This window comes from Taurulus bubalis (genome assembly GCF_910589615.1).
Source record: "Taurulus bubalis genome assembly, chromosome: 12".
Taxonomy (NCBI): domain Eukaryota; kingdom Metazoa; phylum Chordata; class Actinopteri; order Perciformes; family Cottidae; genus Taurulus; species Taurulus bubalis.
Window position 1 is genome coordinate 1,855,271 of NC_136600.1, and position 23,127 is coordinate 1,878,397.

The 23,127-nt window shown below is 42.9% G+C and overlaps 1 protein-coding gene across 2 annotated transcripts in view; it reads right to left on the bottom strand.

The window, feature by feature from the left end:
* Window positions 1–23,127, bottom strand: part of grik2 (glutamate receptor, ionotropic, kainate 2) — a gene marked incomplete at both ends in the record, with an annotated part of 274,403 nt that overhangs the window by 163,215 nt on the left and 88,061 nt on the right. For both annotated transcript variants that reach the window (XM_079227201.1, XM_079227202.1), the window contains 2 exons: window positions 3,866–3,919; window positions 9,339–9,520. In XM_079227201.1, the coding sequence (XP_079083327.1) occupies window positions 3,866–3,919; window positions 9,339–9,520 (236 nt within the window). The remainder of the gene's footprint in view (window positions 1–3,865; window positions 3,920–9,338; window positions 9,521–23,127) is intronic.

Consider the following 23,127-nt stretch of genomic DNA (forward strand, 5'->3'; position numbering starts at 1 on the left):
GATGTAGTCACGTGTTTTGGACTAAATCTTTTATGGGATTTTTTTTTTATTGGACCTTTATGACGTAACAACGCCGTTGTTGTTGGCATGTTATGGATTTATGGATCAATATGAGGCGTCATCAGTGAGTTGCCTGGATTTTGCTATCGTTTGTTTGTTTGTTGTTGTCTGACAAAAGTCTTGTTTGTAGCTGCTGTGGTGGTCTGATCTTGAAACGGATTGCACAGCTGGGATCACAATAATCATAGGTTTCCAGAAACATGTGGCACTCGTACCGAACTCGTACCGAACTATAAATAGGGGGTACAGTATACACTAGAATGTCCAGTAAAGGACGCCCGCGGGACGGCAGAACGTTAAGTACCATATGTGTACTACTGAGCATTAACATGCGTTTCATGAAGCGGAAGACATGATAACTAGTTGCCTATAAAACAAACAAAAAATGAAATAGTAACAAGGCTATTTTTAAAATGTAGGGAGTAGAAAGTACAGATCGTCTAAAAAATAAATACTGCAGTAAAGTATACATACCCAAAATTTCTACTTAAGTAAAGTAACAAAGTATTTGTACTTGATTTTCACCTGGGGTTAGTGATACAGGGTGAAAACATTCCGGATGTGTTTTAACATTGAAGAGAGACTTTTCCTTCACATGACAAGGCTCACATGTTCCAGGAACATGTGGACCAAGTTCATAGCTCCATTATTTATATTTTTAATCATGTTTTATTGACGATTCCCTAATTTTTCACCTGATTTTGATCCTTTTTTCAGGGTCTCCCATGATACCTGTTTATCGTTTTATGAGAAGTTCTATAGGGTAAATTAAAAGAAGAGTACTTCAACTTGCCTTGTATTGTTGTATTTTAATATATTTTGATGAGAAGTATATTTGATCAGGTACATTATATCGGGTGAAATATACCCGACGTTAGAGATGGTGTTACTATGTTTAACGTTAGGGTTAAAGACAACATGAGAGTGGTGAACCTTCAGTCAGACCCATGATGACAAACTGGTTTTGGGACCAAACCTTCCACATCGTATTAGACGAACACTTAACATAAGGTAAGTGAAGAGTAAATACAAAATCTGGCAGGGGAGAGGCTGCCATATGTGGCCGCAGTATGCTGGTTTGTTCACTCTGCTGGGAGAATTATGCTGTCAGCACCGGACTCTGTCTGCCAAACACGACTACCACTCTACCTCCACTCCCTCACTCGTGTTTGTATTTCACTTTTCATCTTCCTGAAAACACCAGAGGGAAATTGAATTATCTCACATAAATTGGGTCTGGATTCAGCCTGGAAATATCCAAATGAGCGTACGTTCTTTTCCACAGAATGTACGCTCATTTGGATGTTTCATTTCAAACCTGAAAAAATTAGCTGTTTTAGCCACTATGATGAAAAGAACAAAGAGTTGACATTGGAATTATTCAGCCTTCATAGGAACTTAGCATTAAAAAAGCAAAAGTCAGTGTTTTGATCTTATGTGACACAAACAGCTGCTTCAGGATGAGAGTGGGATGGGACTTCAATAAGAGTTTTAATTCACTCAAATCTTTTGACGTGGAACAACAGTCAGGGAGCTTAGAAAGATGCTGAGTAGTGCGTGGACATACGCAGATGTGTGTTGTTTGACATTTCCTTGTGTGGACAGAGAAGGGGACTTTCTCCTGAGAGAACCAAAGGCAAGGTCACTAGCCACGCAATATCAGAGCTACAGACTGAATCCATAAATAAATAGTGACACCATCTTATGCCTCACCTCTCGTTACTCCACAGAACAGAAAGAACTTGTGCTTTCACGTGTATGCTGAGACGCTAGATGACACTCTTTATTTCTAAATTTCAAACTGGCTGTTACCAATGTGACAAAGAAACACCACTGCTACAAATACTACTGTGACTACTACTGCTGCTGATTAGCATCAACCATCATAATAACAAGAGGCAGAAGCAGTGGAGGAGGAAGCAAAGGGAAGTATGAGGCCGATTAGAAGCAGGGAGGAAAATAAATGAGGAAATGGGAGATAAAGAGGAGGCGGTAAGACCATGGATGCATTTTGAGAACTGGACCTGCAAGGTCATGTGATTGATGGGGGTAGCTGAGCTAGTACTAATCTGTGGAGGCTATTAAAACAATACTATCACATATATCTGGATAGGAACAGTATGTCACAGTATTCAACAAAATAAGTACGTTGGTAAATATGCTTGAACATCAGAGTTATTTTGCATGGTGCAGGGAAATCTGTATCATTCATTTCAATTATTATTTTTTTAAACAGGTCACAGTTTAATATCCTCGATGATCAGTGCTAAAATATTCCTCATGTACACGTCGAGGTAGTCTGATGATGTTTTGTGCAATTTATACTATGAATATATGTATTGTCTTTTTGCTACAATGGTATTGAGCTTTGCCCTCTGCATTGTGTGAAATGTCTCCAGTTAGAGGATCTGACCTGAGCCGATGGAAGAAAACATCTGTGATGTTAGACCTGTTAAACAGAAATGTTATCTTATATTGAAGGGGTGCTTTAAATGGGGTTTTTAGAACTTGGTTAAGTAGAAGTTACTCATTCAAGCATAATGTTATATTTTCAACATGACTCACAACTATTTAGTTTAGTCTTGTCTGCTGAATGGTGGTGAAATAATAGAGGGAAACAGCAGGCTGCTTAAGGTGTACCACAGATGTGTCTTTGCTGTAGAGTTTGACTCATTGTTGTGTTATGAGCGTCTTCTCTCAACACAAGCAGGTGACCTAGTATGGCTACCAGAGAGCAGCTGCTGACGTCTTGTTTTATCATGCTGGTCTGTGAGGTTCACACTTGATTGCACTTAATAAAGCGCTACATAAATGCACTAAATTCGACAAAATGCTTTTTGCGCCACAGAGGATTTTGTATCGCAGGTTGGGTTAGGGTTGGGGTTGCTATCGGGACAAATTGGCAGCAAGGCTGACTCAGTGTGTGAAATATGTAGCTTTTTTTAAACATCCATGAGGAAGACAAAAAAAAGGACGAAGAGGAGGAGGGGAATACAATCTGGACTAGAGCAGAAAGAGGAAAAGGAAAAACACAGCTGAGAAAAGAACGAGTGTGAGGAAGATGATAAGAATTCACTTAAAAGCTACCATGAGGAACTTTATTGTTGTGATGGTTTTGGTGGTCAATGTGGAAAAGAGCACTAGGGTTTCCCGGAAGCAAGTCTCTTTAGAAAACTTCAGATTTTACTGCAGCCGGGTCTGATCTGGTTCTCGCATGCCTCCCATCCCTCTAGCGAGTGCAGCGACACCAGCGGGCCCCCAGCAGCGAGGCGGCGGTGATGGCTCCCTGCTGGAGTCTGAGCTGAAGGAGGTTCTGGGGAACCTGCCTGATTTCATCTTATAAATCGGACCCAGTTGTACCAATGACGAGCATTAAAACAGCTGATCTTTTTGCTGATGTTTTTTTACTTATTCTTAATGCTTGCCTCTATGTCGGTCACATAGAGGTATCACTAATAAATTGAGACTGTTTCATAACCAGTTAAAGAATCCTCACAGTAACTTTAAGAACAAGAAGATGTGACAGTGGAGAAAAGCAAAAAGCACAAAGCAAAAGAAGAAAAAACAGCTATCTCGATGTCTAAAATAACTATGCTATTATTTTCTTTGGCTCTGGAAAAAAAGCATTGAAGGGACAAGGAATGATCCAAGGTAATGAATATAAAATGAATAGCGGAGAAAATGAAGATTGAAGAGCAGCGTCCTCTCGTTCTTTGGGATGCAACAAATCTTCATGGGGATATGGAGCTCTGAGTTAGACCTGATGACAAAGCGACTGTGCAGCACAGCCCCTTTCTCTACTTACCAGTGTGGTGAAGATATAGTGATAATACTCTGTCATCATCCCCATGGCGAGAGCCTAAGAAAGAGAGTGACAGAAGGAGTCAGAGAGAGAGAAATTGGGAGAGGGAGAGATTTATAAATGAATAGGGAAGCAGATAGAAGATTTTGTCATATTTTGCACACACACACACACACACAGAGAGAGACATTTGTCATTTGTGTGGCTGTATTACTGGCTGTAGTACCATGTAATGTGAAGAGGCATATATTCTGCTGCACTGCTGCAGCCACAGGCTCAGAGATAAGAAACAAACGCCCACCAAAAATAAGAAAGACAGCTAAATAAAGCAGAAGACAGAGCTCAGTCTTGGCATATGTAGAGAAATATGGAGGATAATACATGATTCTATAGATGGACATTTGGGAAACATATATAAGGAATCTAACCCACAACGATGAGTTACTGTGGGAGATTGTTTGAAAGCTGGCGTTTACAATCTTTTGAGAAAAAAAAAAAAACAGCTCGTGAGGTGTGATACTTCTGCTGTTGATTTGACAATATGATGCTTTTAGCGCTGGCTCTGTTTGGAACACACTTTATTGGCACGGACAGGAAAAGTGCAAGCAGCTCATCAACATTTCTCCCAAACAGAGTGGTATGTAGAGCAACAATCAGTGAAAATGTGCCAGATGGATATGTTAATGGAGCCCATTATCCCAGAAATGATGTCAATATTTGACAAGTCTGCACATGACGATTTACATCCTGTGCCAATGTGAGAAGTAGTGTGTCCTTCATGTAGGGAATGTAGAGTCAGGGTGTGGAGGACGTGGTGGTGAATGGATTTGTTTAATGTTTCACTTTCATGTTGAAGTTCATGTTCTAACCTTGTTCTTTCCTCTACCGTAGCCATGATATAATTGCCGGGAGATATTGCAGAAAGTCTGAATTAACAAACAAAATGATTGGCATTGGATGCAAACTAGATGTGTATTGAACATAAGCCAGCAGTTGACATTGGGAGAAGGCTGGCCTGGGAACACCTTGTGATCCCTCAGAAAAGAGTTGCAAGACACGGCTGAGAAGAAGGAAGCCAGGGTTTACTTAAGCCACAAGCAGCAAAATATGAAAGGATGGAAAAGCAAACTGTTAGTTTAGTAAAGAAACACACTAGAGGCCCTGTGCTCATTGTTGTTTAAATACGTAGTTTCACCAAACAGCATGAAGACCAGAACGGACTGAGCACAGAAAGGGAATCTGGATTAATTGGGAAACTACGTTCTGCTCTGTTGCAGCTCAATTTTCACATTTTAAGTTGATTATATCCATGTAATTTTACTTGACTATCGGCTTGGTTCACGTTCAGTGTGAGTCAGACTTTTGTCATCTGTCTGCAATTGCCTTTCATCTTCCCAAGCGAGGAATATGTACTCATTCGCACCACTACCAAGGCAATCTGTCTCTAAAAATGCACCTCTGAGATGAGATTCTAAAGTGGAGCCTTTCTCTGCATAATTCTATTATCATCTAGACTGTGTGTGTGTGTGTGTGTGTGTGTGTGTGTGTGTGTGTGTGTGTGTGTGTGTGTGTGTGGTGCTGTATGGTGGTGTCAAAGTCCTGGCCGCTGTGTAGAGACTCACTGAACCAATATGAATCACAGATTAGGACTGTGTGGAAAGGATGATTAAACAGATAGGAAGAGATAATGGCTGCTGGTATCAGGTGGGAAACCTTGAGAAAGCCTCCAGCAGTCCGTCTGAGAGCCAGCCCACTCAGTAGTAATTCACATGGTGCCATTTCCTGGACCTTGTGATAACAGAAAAGTGTCGTTAACCTTTCAGAGCTCATGTTCAATTTTTTTATGTCACTTGTGGGCAATGAAAACAAATTAAGAGACAACTTACATCCTGTTCGGTTTTAATTGCTGCATTTAGGTTTAAAACATCTTCACATTTGTGTTCTAGCATTTAAAGGTGAATTCTGATGAGATTTGAGCGAAATCCTTTTTTCTCCGTTTTACCATGAATTTTACTGCTTCTTGGTGACACTTCTAGTTTAGATGTGACAAAAGCAGGGCTCTCAAGTTTTTAAGACAGGTAAGAGTGACATATCCTCTTCCCATCCCCGCCGCGCCTCCGTATGCCCACAGACCAGCCCCCCTCCCCCCATATTATTATTATTAGCTTAAGTTTCATTGGTTGCTGGATTACATTTCACCCAGATACAACAGATACGTTTTTCTGATTGGCTATTCGTGTAGCCCATTTCTTTTTTTTGATTGCCTGCAAAAGTTAAGCAGCACAACCAAATATTTGCACAGCTTTTCTCTTTTCAACACACCTTGTGGGCAGGACTGTTTGAAGTCTGTGTTGGCTTAGTCAATATTACAAAGCTAGCTAGTGCTAATGTGCAACAATAGAGTATGGTTATGTATTAGATGCGAACAGCATCCTAATTACACAGTTTAACTATCAAAGTGTGAAATTAAGTTTTACTGACAATCGTTGTCAGCTGATATGCAGTTAAGAAGTATGCTATTGGGAGATGGGCGTTAATGCTTTCTAGTCACTGATCCCTGATGACGCTACATTGTGAACAACACATCTGTGTTGAAATCAGCAGGCGGAGAGCTAGGTATGTTTGCAGCACCGAAACTAACAGCGAAGGAGGTTCCGTGTGATGATGCGTTCAGCATGTGAAACTCACGTTAGCTAGCTACAGCGGATAAAATCAACAAGCGACAGTCATCTTTTGAGCCGACTAGATCCCCGGTCATTAGCTGACAACCAGCGGCCTTCTTTCGTCTATTCTGTGTGAAATGGAGGACCCATTGTTTCAAAGGTGACTTTACATGTCGATGGTAAATCCGCCTCCTTCAGCAATGTAAATGGTTAGCATTGGAACCATAATCGTAATAACACAGCAGGATGCAGTAAAAAGTCACGCTGCCATTGTAGAGTTTTTTAAAATAGTTTGACCTCCTCATTAATAATGTTATATTCTCTCCTGACTGTTCACTCCAATGTTAAGCTGTTTATTTATTTTCTTATTGATTTTCATTACATTCCTTGTTGTTTCGGAATGTGTGAACCCTAAATATAGACAATGTATATACACCATTTTCCCGCTGCTAGTCTTTGTGCAACACACTCCTTTCCAGACTGAATTGAATTAATATGCTTTGTCACCTGCCTACCTTGTTGTCCTCCTTGTTGTTTCTGCATTTGGGAGTAAAGGCTGGTAGCTGTTGATGGGTATGAAAATCTCTAACTTATTGGTGTACCTTGAAATGAGAATATCAGATCGGGACAGTGACGTCTTTCATTACGTCCCATTAGCAGGGTTTCTCTCTGAAATTATTAATGAGAGTATAGTCCTTGACCTTCCCCAGCAATCTACCACTCAGGCATTGATTAAAAACCCTAGGAGAGTGACAGAGTGCCGGGGGTGAATCATGTTGTCTTTAATATTTGATAAATCCTGCTAGCAGAAGAAATATGACTGCTTGCTAATTGAGTTACTCATTGCAAAGTTCCTCTTTTATGCCAAATGACATTCTTGTGCTGCATGGAAACGCCATTGTGTGGAATTGTAAGAATAGAGCTGAAGTCTAATGTCCAAGGACAAGCTTTTCCTTGCAGTGTTTAATTCACCACTCTACACATGCCACACAGTGCAGCTAATGAAATATTCTAACCGTCACTGTTTACCGATGTAAAGGGTCATTATCACAGTGTATAAGGCTTCTTTGTTTCACTCGCGGATCAAGATCATTTCATCATGTGGAGGAAAAGGAATCCCAGAAGAGGATTGAGCTCAGTTACCAGGAGCCCATTATGACCAGGATGCTAATGAAATTAATTTGATAATCAAGTCATGATACACAGTTTGCTACCATGAGATAATGAGATGACTCATGAATCATAGTTTAGACATAATTGGTCGAAACCCTATTTTTAGGTTTTATGTTTACTACGTGGTGTCTGGACTGTTTAGCCGGTCTTCATCAAACCCAATTGGCAGCATTCCATGGTCGGAAACCAGTAAGGGATCATGTACTCATGCATGGCAGAAAGAAAGAAACCAACCCAGTCATAAGACAACAATATTTAACAGATGTACAACATTTGATGGCAATTTCTATCAAAGAGATATTTCTTTCTTTGATAGAAATCTTTGATGATCTTGATATAACTATGATCCAAATTAGATAACGATCATGGTTATAGCAAATACACTATGGTGAGCTTTTTATTTGGATTGGGCAACTTAAACACTTGTCTAGGGTTGTTGAGGGAAGGATTGTCATTTAGATTTAAAACAAATGTGATCTCTGAACATCCACACACATCCATGCAACACTGTCCTCCATAACTTTACTTTCCATGTCACGACATAAAGCACGGGTCTCCAACAAGTAGCTTGTGAGCGACCAGTAGTAATGTTATTTGCAAATCATCTGTTGATTAAACACATTGCGCCGCTGTGACGACGTAGCATTAGGAGATGTCAGCAGACTGGCAAGCGCTCACCAGATTTAACTATGACAGCAGAAAATAGACAGGCCAATAAAAGGCAAAACATCCACAGTTTTTCTGAGATAGCAGAGATTGTTTTTTTCACAAGTGTCTCATTTTATATTTTACACAATGATGTAACATTGAGCACCACTTCAGCATCGTGTACAGCAGCGTGTCGTGGGCCTTTCTGGCTGCTAGCAGTTAAAGAACAGAGACGTTAAAGGAGCTGAAAACAACGCATCTGTTTACCAAACTGATGAAGAAGACTTCGCAGAGGCTTCGTTTAGTGGCGCACATCCTAATGAAACACAAGAGGCCATTGGCCTAAGGTGGGACGGTGATGGAGGTGATGACTGCAGTGGCTGGAACGTTGTTAAAAGACCATGAAAGTAAGAAAGAAATGAAGTCTGCTGCTGCTGATGTACAACTTGGTGCTATGAGCAGTTTCTCCACTTTCATTTTGTCACATTAGCTTTTACAGTAAAAAAGGTATGAAACCCTTGGTATAAAGGGCACTAAACTGCCTGCTTTGGCACTGAATATTAGCTCAGCTGCAGTTTGACGTTAAAATGTTTTCCATCCTATCACAAGCTAGAAACTGATTCTGCACTCTGATGTTTCGATAAAGACAACAATTTGGCCAGATATGCAACATCAGTTGAACCTTATGAGAAGGAAACATACTCCACATAATTATACGGACACTTTAATGTACTGGGTGGTAAAAAATGTGTCAAATTAAATTGTTAACACAAGTGAAGCGACAGATTCAAGCGCCACAGTGAACAGACCAAATAGAGAAGCTGTCTTCTTCTGTTCAGACCCTCACAACTGTCTCCTGCTGTAGTTTCCACTTGAGAAGGGATGTAAGAACACAGGTGTATACAGTTGCACCTACAACTATGTACACACACACACACACACACACACACACACACACACACACACACACACACACACACACACACACACACCTGCTTCAGGATCCCAGCAGCCATTTCGTGGCCACAGTCAAAGATGATGTGGAACTCTTTCCCCCTCTTCATCTCTTTTAACAGCGGCTTGGCGTCCTTGGTGTCTGTCGGCAGCTGCCGGATCTTTAACCGGATGTTGTAGCGGGATGGCGCCTTTATGAGTTCTTGCAACCGAATCAGACCTGTGGGGGAAAAACACATGGAAGGAATACATTTAAAAGTTGTATATTTCGCCCCATTAAAACGTGTACAGTCCTCTTCCCATGTATGCAATGCATATCCTAAAAGGACATTTCAAAGTGATGTCCATACATTTCCACAGTAGTTGATTCATAAGGCAGTGGTGGTCATAATTAAAGTCAGTTTATTTCTAATGAAATCCATTCTCTTTGACGCCCTCCCCTGGCCCCTCCTACTGTATATTACCTATTTGAAACACACAATGTTTCCGATATTCTCCACAACTCAGCTGAGCAGTCATTTTTATTATTCACATGCAGTGCATGTAGTTTGTTAAATGTGTTGTCTATGCATCCAATTAGCGGATTATTTGTATACTTTTCTGCTTTCTCAATTTGAGTCAATGCTTTAATTCAACCTACTGACAGATCAGAAAAGAGTCCATTTCCGAACCTTCACTTTCATTTTGGAAGGCAGTGATGAAAGCACTAATAAGGGTCAAAAGAGGTGTTGCTCAATTTACATTATGGTGGTAGAGTATAACCACAAAACAGACCATATAAAACTAACATATTGCAGTTACATGGTTATAGTTCAGGCAATGACTGGTTTTGTAAAGTTAATATAAAAAAATATCACAGAGTTTTACTACATTCATACTTATAGTTCCCACTATACATGTGATGATATCATTTTTTTCAGTGCTACAATTTAAGTCGAAGAAGTAAATTATTATTATACAGCAAAAAACTATTGTGTTGAGTGACTGCCATGCTCCCCTGACTCTTATTTAAAAACTAAAAGTGATCACAGGTAATTAATTAAACTATATTCATCACACGTGAATCCACACTGACTGGCCCAGATGCTAATTTAGATACCAGTCACTCCTTCCATCAACTAGCAGGCACATCGGTCCTGTGTCTCTGCCCACAGCCCGACGTCCCCAGCTGTTCGGCCTGTGGCATTATTTGTTTACTTCCTGCTTCCAGATGAGTGCATTGCACTGTGGGAAACCAGCCTGCAGTCTGCTGGAGCTTCGGCAGCCAGTCGCTGCTTTCCATTAATTCAAACAGTGTCTCGCTCACTGATGATGACATCCCCAGAGTGTTGACCTGCGCGACACTGGCAGTGTTCCATTTAACCATCGCATGACAAAGTCCTCAGCTGCTGCTCACAACATCGGAAACACACTGTGTACAAGATAAACAAGGCACACTATAAAAGGTTTGAAGCCAAGCCACAGAGGACCGGTAACCATGTTAGCCATTGGCCCTGGATACGACTGTGTATGTGGGAAAACAACCGTCTAAATCATGCTAAAGTTATTGGCTGTGCATACTGTAGGTAAATAAAAAACAGTTGTGTTCTGGAAAAAGCTCTTCATTATGGATGCAAATTGCAAATCAATTCTATTCTCATGTCAGTGTAGATATCTGCACCATGGCCAAATTGTATGATATATACTGCCTGGTGTATAAGTGTGATACAATAACATAAGTAGATGCTTGTTAAGAAAATAGGTTGTGTGAGGAGGTCAACCTGCCTTTTTGTAATTCCTCCTCAAAAGGAACATTTTGGGGAAACAGACCCCAAAACAGACAATCCGAGCTTTGCTTATCATGAAGAGTTAGAGCTAGTTTGCCAGTCCAAAGTAAAAAAAAAAAATACTATAAACTTTAATGATGAAATATATTGTTTACTGATCTGACGCCTCTATCAATGGGAATGTTTTAGTGCTAGATAAATTACACGTTATACTGTATCTTATCCACGCAAACAAAAATCTAAGAAATATTTTGTGTTTTAATGGGGAGTTATTTGCTCGAAATATTCCTTGGTTAAATAAAAGTTCAAAAAACTAGAACAAATATATATATATATATATATATATATATATATATATATATATATATATATATATATATATATATATATATTTTTGGAGCTGGTTGTTGATTCATATACTGCGTATTACAGAGGTTTCAACTGCATCCCACTGCCTTAAAAAATAGCCAAATGCCCACTGCCAAATATATATATATATATATATATATATATATATATATATATATATATATATATATATATATATATATATATATATATATGTTTGCTGAGGCAGATATGAGTAATTGTGTAATGTAATTGTCAGAAACAATACAGAGGAAATGCCCTCACTGTCCATAATATAATGTGGTTCTGTTCTTATTTGATTATCAACACATTTGGCTCCTTGTTTCCTTTCATTCATTCTCTCTGTGCTGCATGAGGAAATATCTCCCAGTCCGGGCAAAGGGCCAGAGGTGTAGACTCAACTTATGAATTCGATGACTACAGTCAAAGTAATGAAAAAAGACTCCGTTTAGACTTCAACACCAACAATACTTGGACTTGAGACTTATAACTTGAAAGATCCAAGTCAGGCCAATTGATTTCAATAAGATTGAACAAAGACTGGCATAAGTACTTCTCTAAATCTCAAACAAAAGCCAGTGAGCAGCATCTGATTTACTGTATGTGACAGATGGAGAGACGTGTGGACATACGGACCCATGCCGATCCATTTAATCCCTCCCATGATGCCACTGGGCTGCCTGACACATTATTGGTGAGTCCATATAGCACGAGTAGAGGTCCTCCAAAATGGATGCCACTTGCTGGGATCGATCAGCACTTTTAGCTGGCTTAATTTAAATGTATACAAGTGTATGAGAAGTGTGTGTTTGTGTGTTATATTGGACTTGAGTCCTATCTCATATGAGCGTTTGATGTTGCGTGAGCCGTCTTAGGAGAAAAACAGCATCCACTGCTGCAGCAGCAATTGTTGTTTTACGGTTAGTTAGTTAACATCGATATAAGCAGCTCAACACATCTGACTGCTGCACTCGCTCATCATAAACACATGTCGGAGCTCTCTGGCTCACTACTGAGACGTCTCTCCTTCTACTCTGCGTGGCTGATTCTTCCTTCATAGCCTTCCAAAATGTACAGGCACATTCTAGAAATCTAGAGGGGTAAAATACTGGAGTGGGAGAAAAGAGGGGTGTCAGTGTTGATCGGTATTGACGGTGTTTAATGCGTGGCGACTGCTCTAGGATCCATATTTAACTCTGCATGAATATTTCATCCCATCTAAGCGTTTATTAGGGGGCCGTCTGTGAGTCTCCTGAGCGTAAAACAGATCGGCCTGCCTGTGATAAATATCCTTGTAAGGAAACAGCCCCTCAAGCGTTCCCCTCACGACTCCCCTCCGAGTGCACCGCGACAAGGAAGAAGAGTTCCCTTTCAATCATTACTAGTCGCATAGACGTTAAAGTAATTCCCCCAGACAGCCGATCTGCAGCGCTGCATGATGGGAGTAATGGCTGATCAGTCCCTGAGCTGCAGACTCCCGGGGTCAAGGTTAATGTTGAACCCCCGCCACATCGCGTGGCTTATTTATGTTCAATTACATGCATGTAACCCGTTTGGTGAAAAATTAGAGCAGACCTGCGGTCAAAGGTTCTACTAGTTGTTGAGGAATGTGGAGGCAGAGCATGCATGCTGCTGTTCCCCCACTATAAATACACCTGCGGGTGTAAATGTGGGCCAGACGCTAACAATAAGATGTCTTCGTTATTAGCTACACATAGTTCTCCTTGCTCTTAATCATTTCTGCCTGGCATGAACCACCATTATATCTTTCTGCAATTAACACTTCCCTTTACAAATCCACTCTTGCCACACAGTAAAGTGGTTATTTAAAGTTATTCTTCTGCCACAAAATGAGTTCAACGTAATTCATTTGGAAATAGGAGCAAAAACCGTTTGTTACTATTTGTCTATAAACTGCACCAAAAACTCATAGTAACTAAGCCTCAGAGCCAATATTTACAATAGGCAACACTTCTTTATTGCATATCAAAGCCTTTTCCCAAACTTCAGGATGCAGGTACAGAACCAAACTTGATGGATCTCCATAAAAACCCACAAAGATGGATTACAACAAAGCAGGATAACTCATTGTGTGTATAAAGTAAACTAAACACTAAGGTTAAATTAGGCAAAACACTGCCTGGCATCTTATTAAATGCACAGAATACTTTTTCGATGATACAGGGTTACAGCAGGTGTTTGCTATACAATCAAGTGTTTGTAAAGCCACTTTGTGTGGATCCAATGCTCAAAAAGGTGGTTGAAACATGAATTTGGTAATCTTTGTTCCACGTAAACGTGACACGTTGGTTCACGTTGGTTCACATTGTTCACGTTGGTTGACAAGAAGGGGGCCGTGCCTCCCCATTTTGCAAAAGAAACTTGAAAAAAGAGGATACTTCATATTTTGCAGGTCATTTAAATTTTCTTTTGCAATTTCCAATTTAAACTTTATAATTTTCAATTCAAGGCCCCGGGTGCTAAACGTTCTCTTTTAGCCAGCACTTCTCTAGAAGTCTGTAATTAGCTCGCTTCATCATGTTTGACTAAATCATTCATACTTGGGCCAGAAATGGGTCAATGTTCTTGCAATACTGTGGCGACTCATCAAGGTAGACTTTTAATTATGAATTGCTTAATGCTCTTTTGTTCCATACTGGTACACTTGTCCTTGACTTGTTAGCGACCACATGCATTTTGAATTAGAAACAGCTGGGAAAAAGACTGATTTGAAAATATCAATTAACCACTTCCTCTAAATAACAAAAACACACAAAAAAGACACAAACTAGGAATCAGAGCACAGACATTATTGCAGCTGCCATTAGCATTCCAGCACAGAAAACGTGGGATTAGCATGGTGAATTGTGAAGAGTCATTGAGCCCTTCTCTAAACAGGCTGTTGAGTGGTAGTGGAGCGTATGATGGGACTGGGTCTGCTGGTGTGGAGACACACAAATATACATACACACACACACACACACACACACACACACACACACACACACACACACACACACACACACACACCAAATTGAAATAGATTATTGGAGTGGTCCTGGGACTTACTAAAGTACACTGAGAGCTCTCTCTCTGTGGCACAATATATTCTCTTTACAAGAACAGACACTCGCATGGCTCTATATACTGTAGATATTGGTAATGATCAGATAGTAGTCATGGCCTTTAATTCCCTCAACAGCAAACAGGCATTTGCTATTATTGCTCTAATCTTGATCAATTCAAGATAATACAAAAATAATGTTTTCCATCAGGAACTAGATCGACTTCATTGTATTTTGCCGTTCTCTCCATTAGTAGTAGTTATTTTGTGATGAACGTGAATTCTTGGTATACCATTGGCTGAAGGTTTCTTCCCTTTTTCTCCCATTAAAGAGTGTTTTCCTGTTTCAATGTGAGGTCCCGGGACAGAGGATGTCATATGTGTACAGATTGTAAAGTGAAAACTTGTGATTTTGGGCTGTACAAAATAAATCCTTGTTATTCAACATGATTTTAGCCTTGTTTGGTACATTTACCTGCATCATCGGGATACTGTTAGTATTCTCTTTGAGCTAACTCTGATGAGAATTGCAATATGCTGTTGCAAATAAAGGCTAGGTCTTTCAGTTATGCCCTTTATATCGTGGCACTATGCTAATCAAAAAGTACGACCTAGGTCCTGAGGTTAATGTACAATATATGTTTCAATGTTTCCCTTGAGTCATGACTATTAGTATCCTGAGCTCCCTCCCTTTCAACGCAACTGTAATAATAATTTACTGTAAATTGCCAATGTCTTTGACTGAACATGCATGCAACTACTGATATTACTATTAAAGATTGTAGTATATTTTTCCATTACAACAATATAACTACTCCTAGTGATACTAATGCTACTGGCACACATCTTTAATTACAACTGTAAAACTACCCTTTAGCACTACTTCTCTTACTATTGTCCATGTTGATGCTTCAAGCCTTCGCATGCCATTAACACCCCACAAGGATGTACAAAGATCAGACATGCCCACCCTCTAAATACCAACTCAGCTAGTCAGACATGGCTCTTAATCATTTTCGTGAATCTCAAAAAAGCGTTTTGGCATCACACCATGCGGTCATCCATATTACTTGTTGTGAACATGCTGTCAAGCTGGCCTGTCTCTTTTCTTTTCTCTGCCACCTCAGGGACGGCCTCAGTTCAATTATTTTCAATTGTATTTATATAGCCCAATATCTACCTCGCCCAGACAAGGGAAACTGAGGCACCCTCCCGGAGCCAGACCCAGGAGGGGAGCTCGTCAGCGAGCGTCTGGTGGCCGGGCTTTCGCCCATGGGGCCCGGTCGGGCTCAGCCCGGAGAAACAGCATGGAGCAGCAGTCACCCTGTGGACCCACCACCCGCGGGGAGAATTATCAGGGTCGGGTGCTATGCAGACCGGGCAGCGGGCCAGGCAGGAGACCTGGGCGAGCCGATCGCCGGCGGTATAGACTAGCTCTAGGGACGTGGAACGTCACCTCGCTAGCGGGGAAAGAGCCGGAGCTGGTGCAGGAGGTGGAGCGGTACCAGCTAGATATAGTTGGGCTCACCTCCACGCATAGCATGGGCTCTGGAACCAAGCTCCTGGAGAAGGGTTGGACTTTGTCCTTTTCTGGAGTTTCCCAGGGTGAGAGGCGCCGGGCGGGACTGGGGATACTCACGAGCCCCCGGCTGAGCGCCGCTATGTTGGATCTTTCCCCTGAGAACGAGAGGGTCGCCTCCCTGTGCCTACGGGTTGCGGGGAGTAAGGCTCTGACTGTTGTTTGTGCTTATGCACCGAACAGCAGTTCGGGGTATCCAGCCTTCTTGGAGTCGGTGGGAGGGGTCCTGGAAAGGGCGCCGCCTGCCGACTCCATAGTTATTCTGGGAGACTTCAACGCTCACGTGGGCAATGACAGAGAAACCTGGCGGGGCGTGATTGGGAGGAACGGCTTGCCCGATCTGAACCTGAATGGTATTTTGTTGTTGGACTTCTGTGCTAGCCACAGTTTGTCCATAACAAACACCATGTTCGAACATAAGGTGGCTCATAAGTGTACCTTGTACCAGAACACCTTAGGCCGTAGATCAATGATCGACTTTGTAATCGTATCAGCTGATCTGCGGCTGTATGTCTTGGACACTCGGGTGAAGAGAGGAGCAGAGCTGTCAACTGATCACCACCTGGTGGTGAGTTGGATCAGATGGCGGGGGAGTCGGCTAGAAAGACCAGGCAAGCCCAAGCGTGTAGTGAGGGTGAACTGGGAACGTCTGGCAGAGGATCCTGTCCGGGAGGTCCTCAACTCCCACCTCCGGAAGAACCTCTCACAAATCCCGAGGGAGGCTGGGGACATGGAACCCGAGTGGACCATGTTCAAAGCCTCTATTGTGGACGCGGCTGCTCGGAGCCGTGGCTGGAAGGCCCTCGATGCCTGTCGTGGCGGCAACCCGAGAACCCGGTGGTGGACACCGGGGGTGAGGGAAGCCGTCAAACTGAAGAAGGAGGCCTTTCGGGCCTGGCTGGCCCAGGGGTCTCCTGAAGCAGCTGACGGGTACTGGCAGGCCAGAAGGGCTGCAGCTGCGATGGTCGCGGATGCTAAAACTCGGGCATGGGAGGAGTTCGGGGAGGCCATGGAGAAGGACTTTCGGTTGGCCTCAAGGAAGTTCTGGCAAACGACGGCTCAGGAAGGGAAAGCAGGGGCTACCCCATGCTGTTCTCAGCAGAGGGGGGGGGGGTGTAACTGCTGACCCGGACTGGGGTCATCGTCGGGCGGTGAAAAGAGCACTTTGAGGAACTCCTAAACCCGGCCAACATGTCCCCCGGAGAGGGGGCAGCGCCGGAAGACTTTGGGGTGGTTTCACCCATATCCCTGGCAGAGGTCGCTAAGGTAGTCAAAAAGCTCCTTGGTGGCAAGGCGCCAGGGTGGACGAGATCCACCCTGAGATGCTGAAAGCGCTGGACATTGTTGGGCTGTCTTGGTTGACACGCCTTTTCAGTGTCGCATGGGGGTCGGGAACAGTGCCCATGGACTGGCAGACCGGGGTGGTGGTTCCCAAATTCAAGAAGGGGGACCGGAGAGTGTGCTCAAACTATCGTGGCATCACACTGCTCAGCCTCCCGGGAAAAGCTTATGCCAGGGTGCTGGAAAGGAGGCTCCGACCGCTTGTCAAACCTCAGATTCAAGACGAGCAGTGCGGATTCCGTCCCGGTCGTGGAACAGTGGACCAGCTCTTTACCCTCGCAAGACTACTGAAGGGGTCCTGGGAGTTTGCCCAACCAATCTACATGTGCTTTGTAGACTTGGAGAAGGCTTTTGACCGGGTCCCTCGGGGGTTTTTGTGGGGGGTGCTGCGGGAGTATGGGGTGCCGTACCCATTGGCACGGGCCATCCGGTCTCTGTACGCCTGTAGTAGGAGCTGTGTTCGTATCCTCGGTAATAAGTCAGACACGTTCCCGGTGGGTGTTGGCCTCCGCCAGGGCTGCCCTTTATCACCTTCATGGACAGGATATCTAGGCACAGCCAGGGGGCGGAGAGGATCCGGTTCGGGAGTCTCGGGATCGCCTCTCTGCTGTTCGCGGATGATGTGGTCCTGTTTGCCTCCTCGGACTGTGACCTCCAGCATTCACTGGGGCGTTTTGCAGCCGAGTGTGAAGCGGCAGGGGTGAGAGTTAGCGCCTCCAAATCTGAGGCCATGGTGCTCTGCCGGAAACCGGTGGATTGCTCCCTCCAGGTGGGGACAAACTGCCTACCCCAAGCGAAGGAGTTCAAGTATCTCGGGGTCTTGTTCACGAGTGAGGGTAAGGTGGAGCGGGAGATCGACAGACGGATCGGTGCGGCTGCAGCAGTAAAACAGGCGCTGTACCGGTCCGTCTTGGGGAAGAGGGAGCTGAGCCTGAAGGCGAAGCTCTCCATTTACTGGTCGGTCTACGTTCCAACCCTCACCTATGGTCACAAACTCTGGGTCGTGACCGAAAGAACGAGATCTCGGATACAAGCGGCCGAAATGAGCTTCCTCCGTAGGGTGGCCGGGCTCACCCTTAGAGATAGGGTAAGGAGCTCGGACATCAGGAGGGAGCTTGGAGTCGAGTCGCTGCTCCTTCGTGTCGAAAGGAGTCAGCTGAGGTGGTTCGGGCATCTAGTCAGGATGCCTCCTGGACGCCTCCCATTAGAGGTTTTCCAGGCACGTCCAACTGGTAGGAGACCCCGGGGAAGACCGAGGACACGCTGGAGGGATTATATCTCCTGGCTGGCCTTGGAACGCCTCGGGATCCCCCAGAATGAGCTGGAAAGTGTTGCGGGTGAGAGGGAAGCCTGGGTCGGCCTGCTGAACCTGCTGCCACCGCGACCCGACCCCGGATAAGCGGCTGATAATGGATGGATGGATGGATAACCCAATATCATGAATAACAAATTAGCCTCAGAGGGCTTTAAACTGTGTCCAACATACAACAATCCTCTGTCCTTGGACCCTCGCATCGGAAAAAGAAATCTCCTTAAAAATACTGTGTGATAGAGTTAATGTGTACAGATTGAGCAACGTAATATAATTAGAATGGAATCAATCCATATGACAGAAAGTATACATATAATAGCAAAAATAATAATAATAATAATAATAATAATAATAAAAACATAAATATTAGTACTACCAACAACAGCAGCAGCAGTGGATATCATAGATAATAAAAGAACTAAGAGTAACAGAAATGTGACTAATCATAATAATAATAAAAGCAGTGGTTGTCAGGAAGGAGGCACAACCACAGTCACCATAGAAACCAGGCCATGGACAGAAAGGGGTTGCGTTGGCTGATATTGTTTTTGAGCAATGTTTTTGCACTGTAACGGTCAAGAAAATATCAGATCATAATGAGATACTATTTCAAGTCACAACAGACACTTTTTATGTAATACCATGAAGGTAATGATCTGAAATAAAACATATGATGAGGGTAGTCAATATCCACTTGATTTGGCCAAGGCCGTTTGGTTCCAATGAAGAGAAATACCGCATAAAATGGTACATAAGCTTCCGGCTTTGTACCAGCAGTTTGTGTTTGATCCTTTCTTGTTTCAACGTGACATGGTCCCCATGCACAAAGCCACAAGAAGTGCGTTCCCCAGGTGGATCTGGAAGAAGTTGACCGGCCTGCTCTGAGTCTGGACCCATACACCTTTGGGATGAACTGGACCTCACAGGGAGTCAGACCTTCTCAGAGCACCGACCGTATTGTTCATTTAGCTGTTTAACTATAGTTTCCGTGGGTTTTGTTTAAATTGAAAATTAACTGCTCAATAATGTCCTCTGTATACAGAAATCCCAGCGTAAACGGCTTAATTGTTAAGTCTCTGAAATTTTCTAAAATGAAGGTCCACAGTAATGTCTTCAATTTGTTTGCTTTTCTATTTCTATAGCAGTTCCTATGTATTGCCATCAATGACAAAGAAAAACAGCACATCTTTTGGTTTGAGAAGCTGAAAGCCTGTATTGTACGCTTACTGACGAATGGATGTATGCATGTATGTCCCTACTGTGAACAGCAGAAAGAAGCAGTTCTCCCTGAGCCGGTGCTGGATTGTATACTAGCCTGTACTCCCTTATGGCCTAATCAAACCATGCAGCAGCAGCAGCGGTAGTGGCGGCAGCGGTGTTCCAGGTAGTTGTATGGATGTTATGGCTGGCTGGGAGAGCTATAACACATGCTGCTGCCATCTCAGTTTTGCCATTATAAAGTTGAGCTGTTAGAGGAGTCCCATTATGGTTATTGATTTGCTTGTTCGCTCCCTGCTTGCTGGAGAAACAGCACAAGGAGAGAGGTAGTTTCCTACTCCCCTTTATTCCATTCCATTCCTGAAAAGCAGACGCAATTTACAACAGCGGGTGGGGGTCAGGGGGAGAACCCATGAGAATTATATGATAATATAAATGTTCTGCTGCGCTGACTTTGCTATGCAATGTGCCTCTTGTACTGAAACAAGAGAAGAAAAAGATCCAAACGAAAGAGAATCCTGCCTGAACTTCTTCAAGAACTCCAATCAGATCAGATTTGTCTTTGCCCTCAGTGTCCACCATCAATGCTATCTGTCCTCGCCATCAGGTCATCTGTGTAAATGTCGACAGCGAGAAGGTCAAGCTGTTTGCGGGTCGAGCCAGGATCTCATTTCCTATCACCTACACAGAAAATCAAGCCACTATTAACCCCATAGTGAACCAGATGTGTCCACCTTACAACTTAATTAACAGAGGTGGCAGGATCAGAAACAATCAATTCCTCCCTAAAGCTGCCAACAAGACCTGCAGGGCAAAGACACACACACACACACACACACACACACACACACACACACACACACACACACACACACACACACACACATACACAAACACACATACACATTCAAAATTCAACTGTGGAGACATTCCTAAAGCTTGCAGGTTTGGTATTCAGTCTTTTCTTTGAATTTGGGTTTTGGTAATGTTTAAAGTGACTTGATTGATCAATCGGACACATTTCAGCCAATTACTCTCACCAGCAAAGTCTATATGTTCTACTGTTTGTCAGTAAAGTTAAGTATGTGCAGGTAGAGAGATGCTATGAAAGAAGAAGTATTCAGATTCTATACTAAAGGTTTCACGACAACAAAACACAAATTTAAACCAAACCAATATCCCTGTAAGGCGACACTTTTGAAAATGAAAACAACAATCTCAGGGTGTGGAGTTGAAGGTTGACCTTCAGAAACATTGTTGGCAAAATGTACGCGTAACTACGACGATAAACTTTCTTTTTGGTGTTGATTTCAGTGGTGACTGTCGACAAAAAAAAATTGCGCCATTCACGTCTGTGCATTGACTTTGCATTTAATCTACTCGCGCGCCAAATTTGCTAGGCGTTTGGTGTGAACGCAGCATCAGGTGGAAGGCTGAGACCCTGCTGGAGTCTTAGTTGAAAGAGTTTCTGGTGAACCTGTATGATTCCATCAGATTACCGGTGCCACCACAGGCTTTAAAGAATAACTGTATAGTGCTAGCCAATCTTCTCTCTGATGGTCTTGTTTTCTATGTAGGTCATAGAGAGGCATACATATTACATTGAGACTGTTTCAAAACCACGTAACAGTTCCTGACAGAAACTTTATGTAAATGGTATATTATTATAATGATTAATGGTGGTGTAAGACAATATACTACTGAGCAGTTCATTCTGTACCAATGTTGTCAGATCATCGGGGCTGTAGTTGACATTGAGAGGAAACAGAGGTCTCGGCTTTTAGTCGGAAAATGAACGAGTTCATGAACCGCAACATTTTGCATTGCTATTTGACTTTCTTTTTTATTTGGATTTGCTTGTAATCTAACAGATGTAATTAGCATATGACTTCAAAAAGCAGAGTTTAGCTGGCCGAATGCTAAACACAGTGAACACACACTGCAGTACTGTGATCTAGGCCGAACTGGTCCCAGTGTGTCAGTTGGATGGAGCTCTGGGAGGCCTGGCAGCCTGTCTTCAGGCTGGCACACACCCTGACCCCTGGCATATGGTACATGTACCAAGCCTGCTGGCTTATTTGTCGCCTGGTGACCTGGACTGCAATAATAGCAAGGTCTGCTTCCCTGAATAACAAGGAAAGCATGTGTACGGCAAGCTCTCTGACTTCCATGAATTATGGAACATCTACAATGGTAATGATACTCGGCTAAACCCGGGAAAAAAAACTCAGTCTGCTCTTCCACATTAGTTCAGGTTGTATGTCAAACTTTGAATCTTGAAATATAAAAAAAGATATACGCATATGGAGGAAACAGAGTATTCACTAATTCCATAACAATGGATTTTCATGTCAACACAAGTGAGACAGCTGACAAAATGGTGTTGCAAATGTATGATCTTGTGTTCTATGTTTTTTTTGTATATGAAAGGAAAGAAAGAGCCACAGATGTGGGAAGATTGTCAGTGAGGCATGTGGCCTTTAATACAGCTATCTTTATTCAGTGCCGTGGTTCAAAATATTGGAATATCATTTTGTCAGTCTGAAGCTTGGTCCTATCTTGACCTGCCAGATAGTTTGTTACACAGAACCATCTGAGAAGCTGTCATTAGAAACTGTTTGGTAAAAGGCATGCATCTGTCGGGGTGGAGCGAAAACATCTTTTCCAAGGAGTAAAGCCTTCAGTGCCGTTTTTTGCTCTTCTGCCCATGAAGAGGTTCTCTCCTGCTCTGATATAACCAATGCTGTTGCAGCAGATTTGTCTCAAACACACGTTTGCCACGCCCATAGCTGCCATTAGCTCCTCCCAGGAGGCTGACTGGTCCACACTCTGGCCTACTGGACACACACGCATTACTTGAAGTTTGACCAGATGGATTTTCATGTGATATGTGATTCCGTAATGCTTGCGTTATCTCGTGACATCAAGAGAATCGAGCTGCTGTGCAAGATAAGGTTGGTCAATCAATTCCGTCCAGACTAAATATCCAAACAGTTATTGGATAATTTGGCATCGCACTTTGTACAAACACATGCATGGTTCCAAGAGTGCCACCATGAGGTTGACATAAAATGTTTTACTGCAGAATGCATTGTCGTGAATTCATAGGATGAATTGTGATCGTCTGACCTTTTATCTTGCAAGGTCTTCTTATCATATCTTATCAGGTCAAAACAGA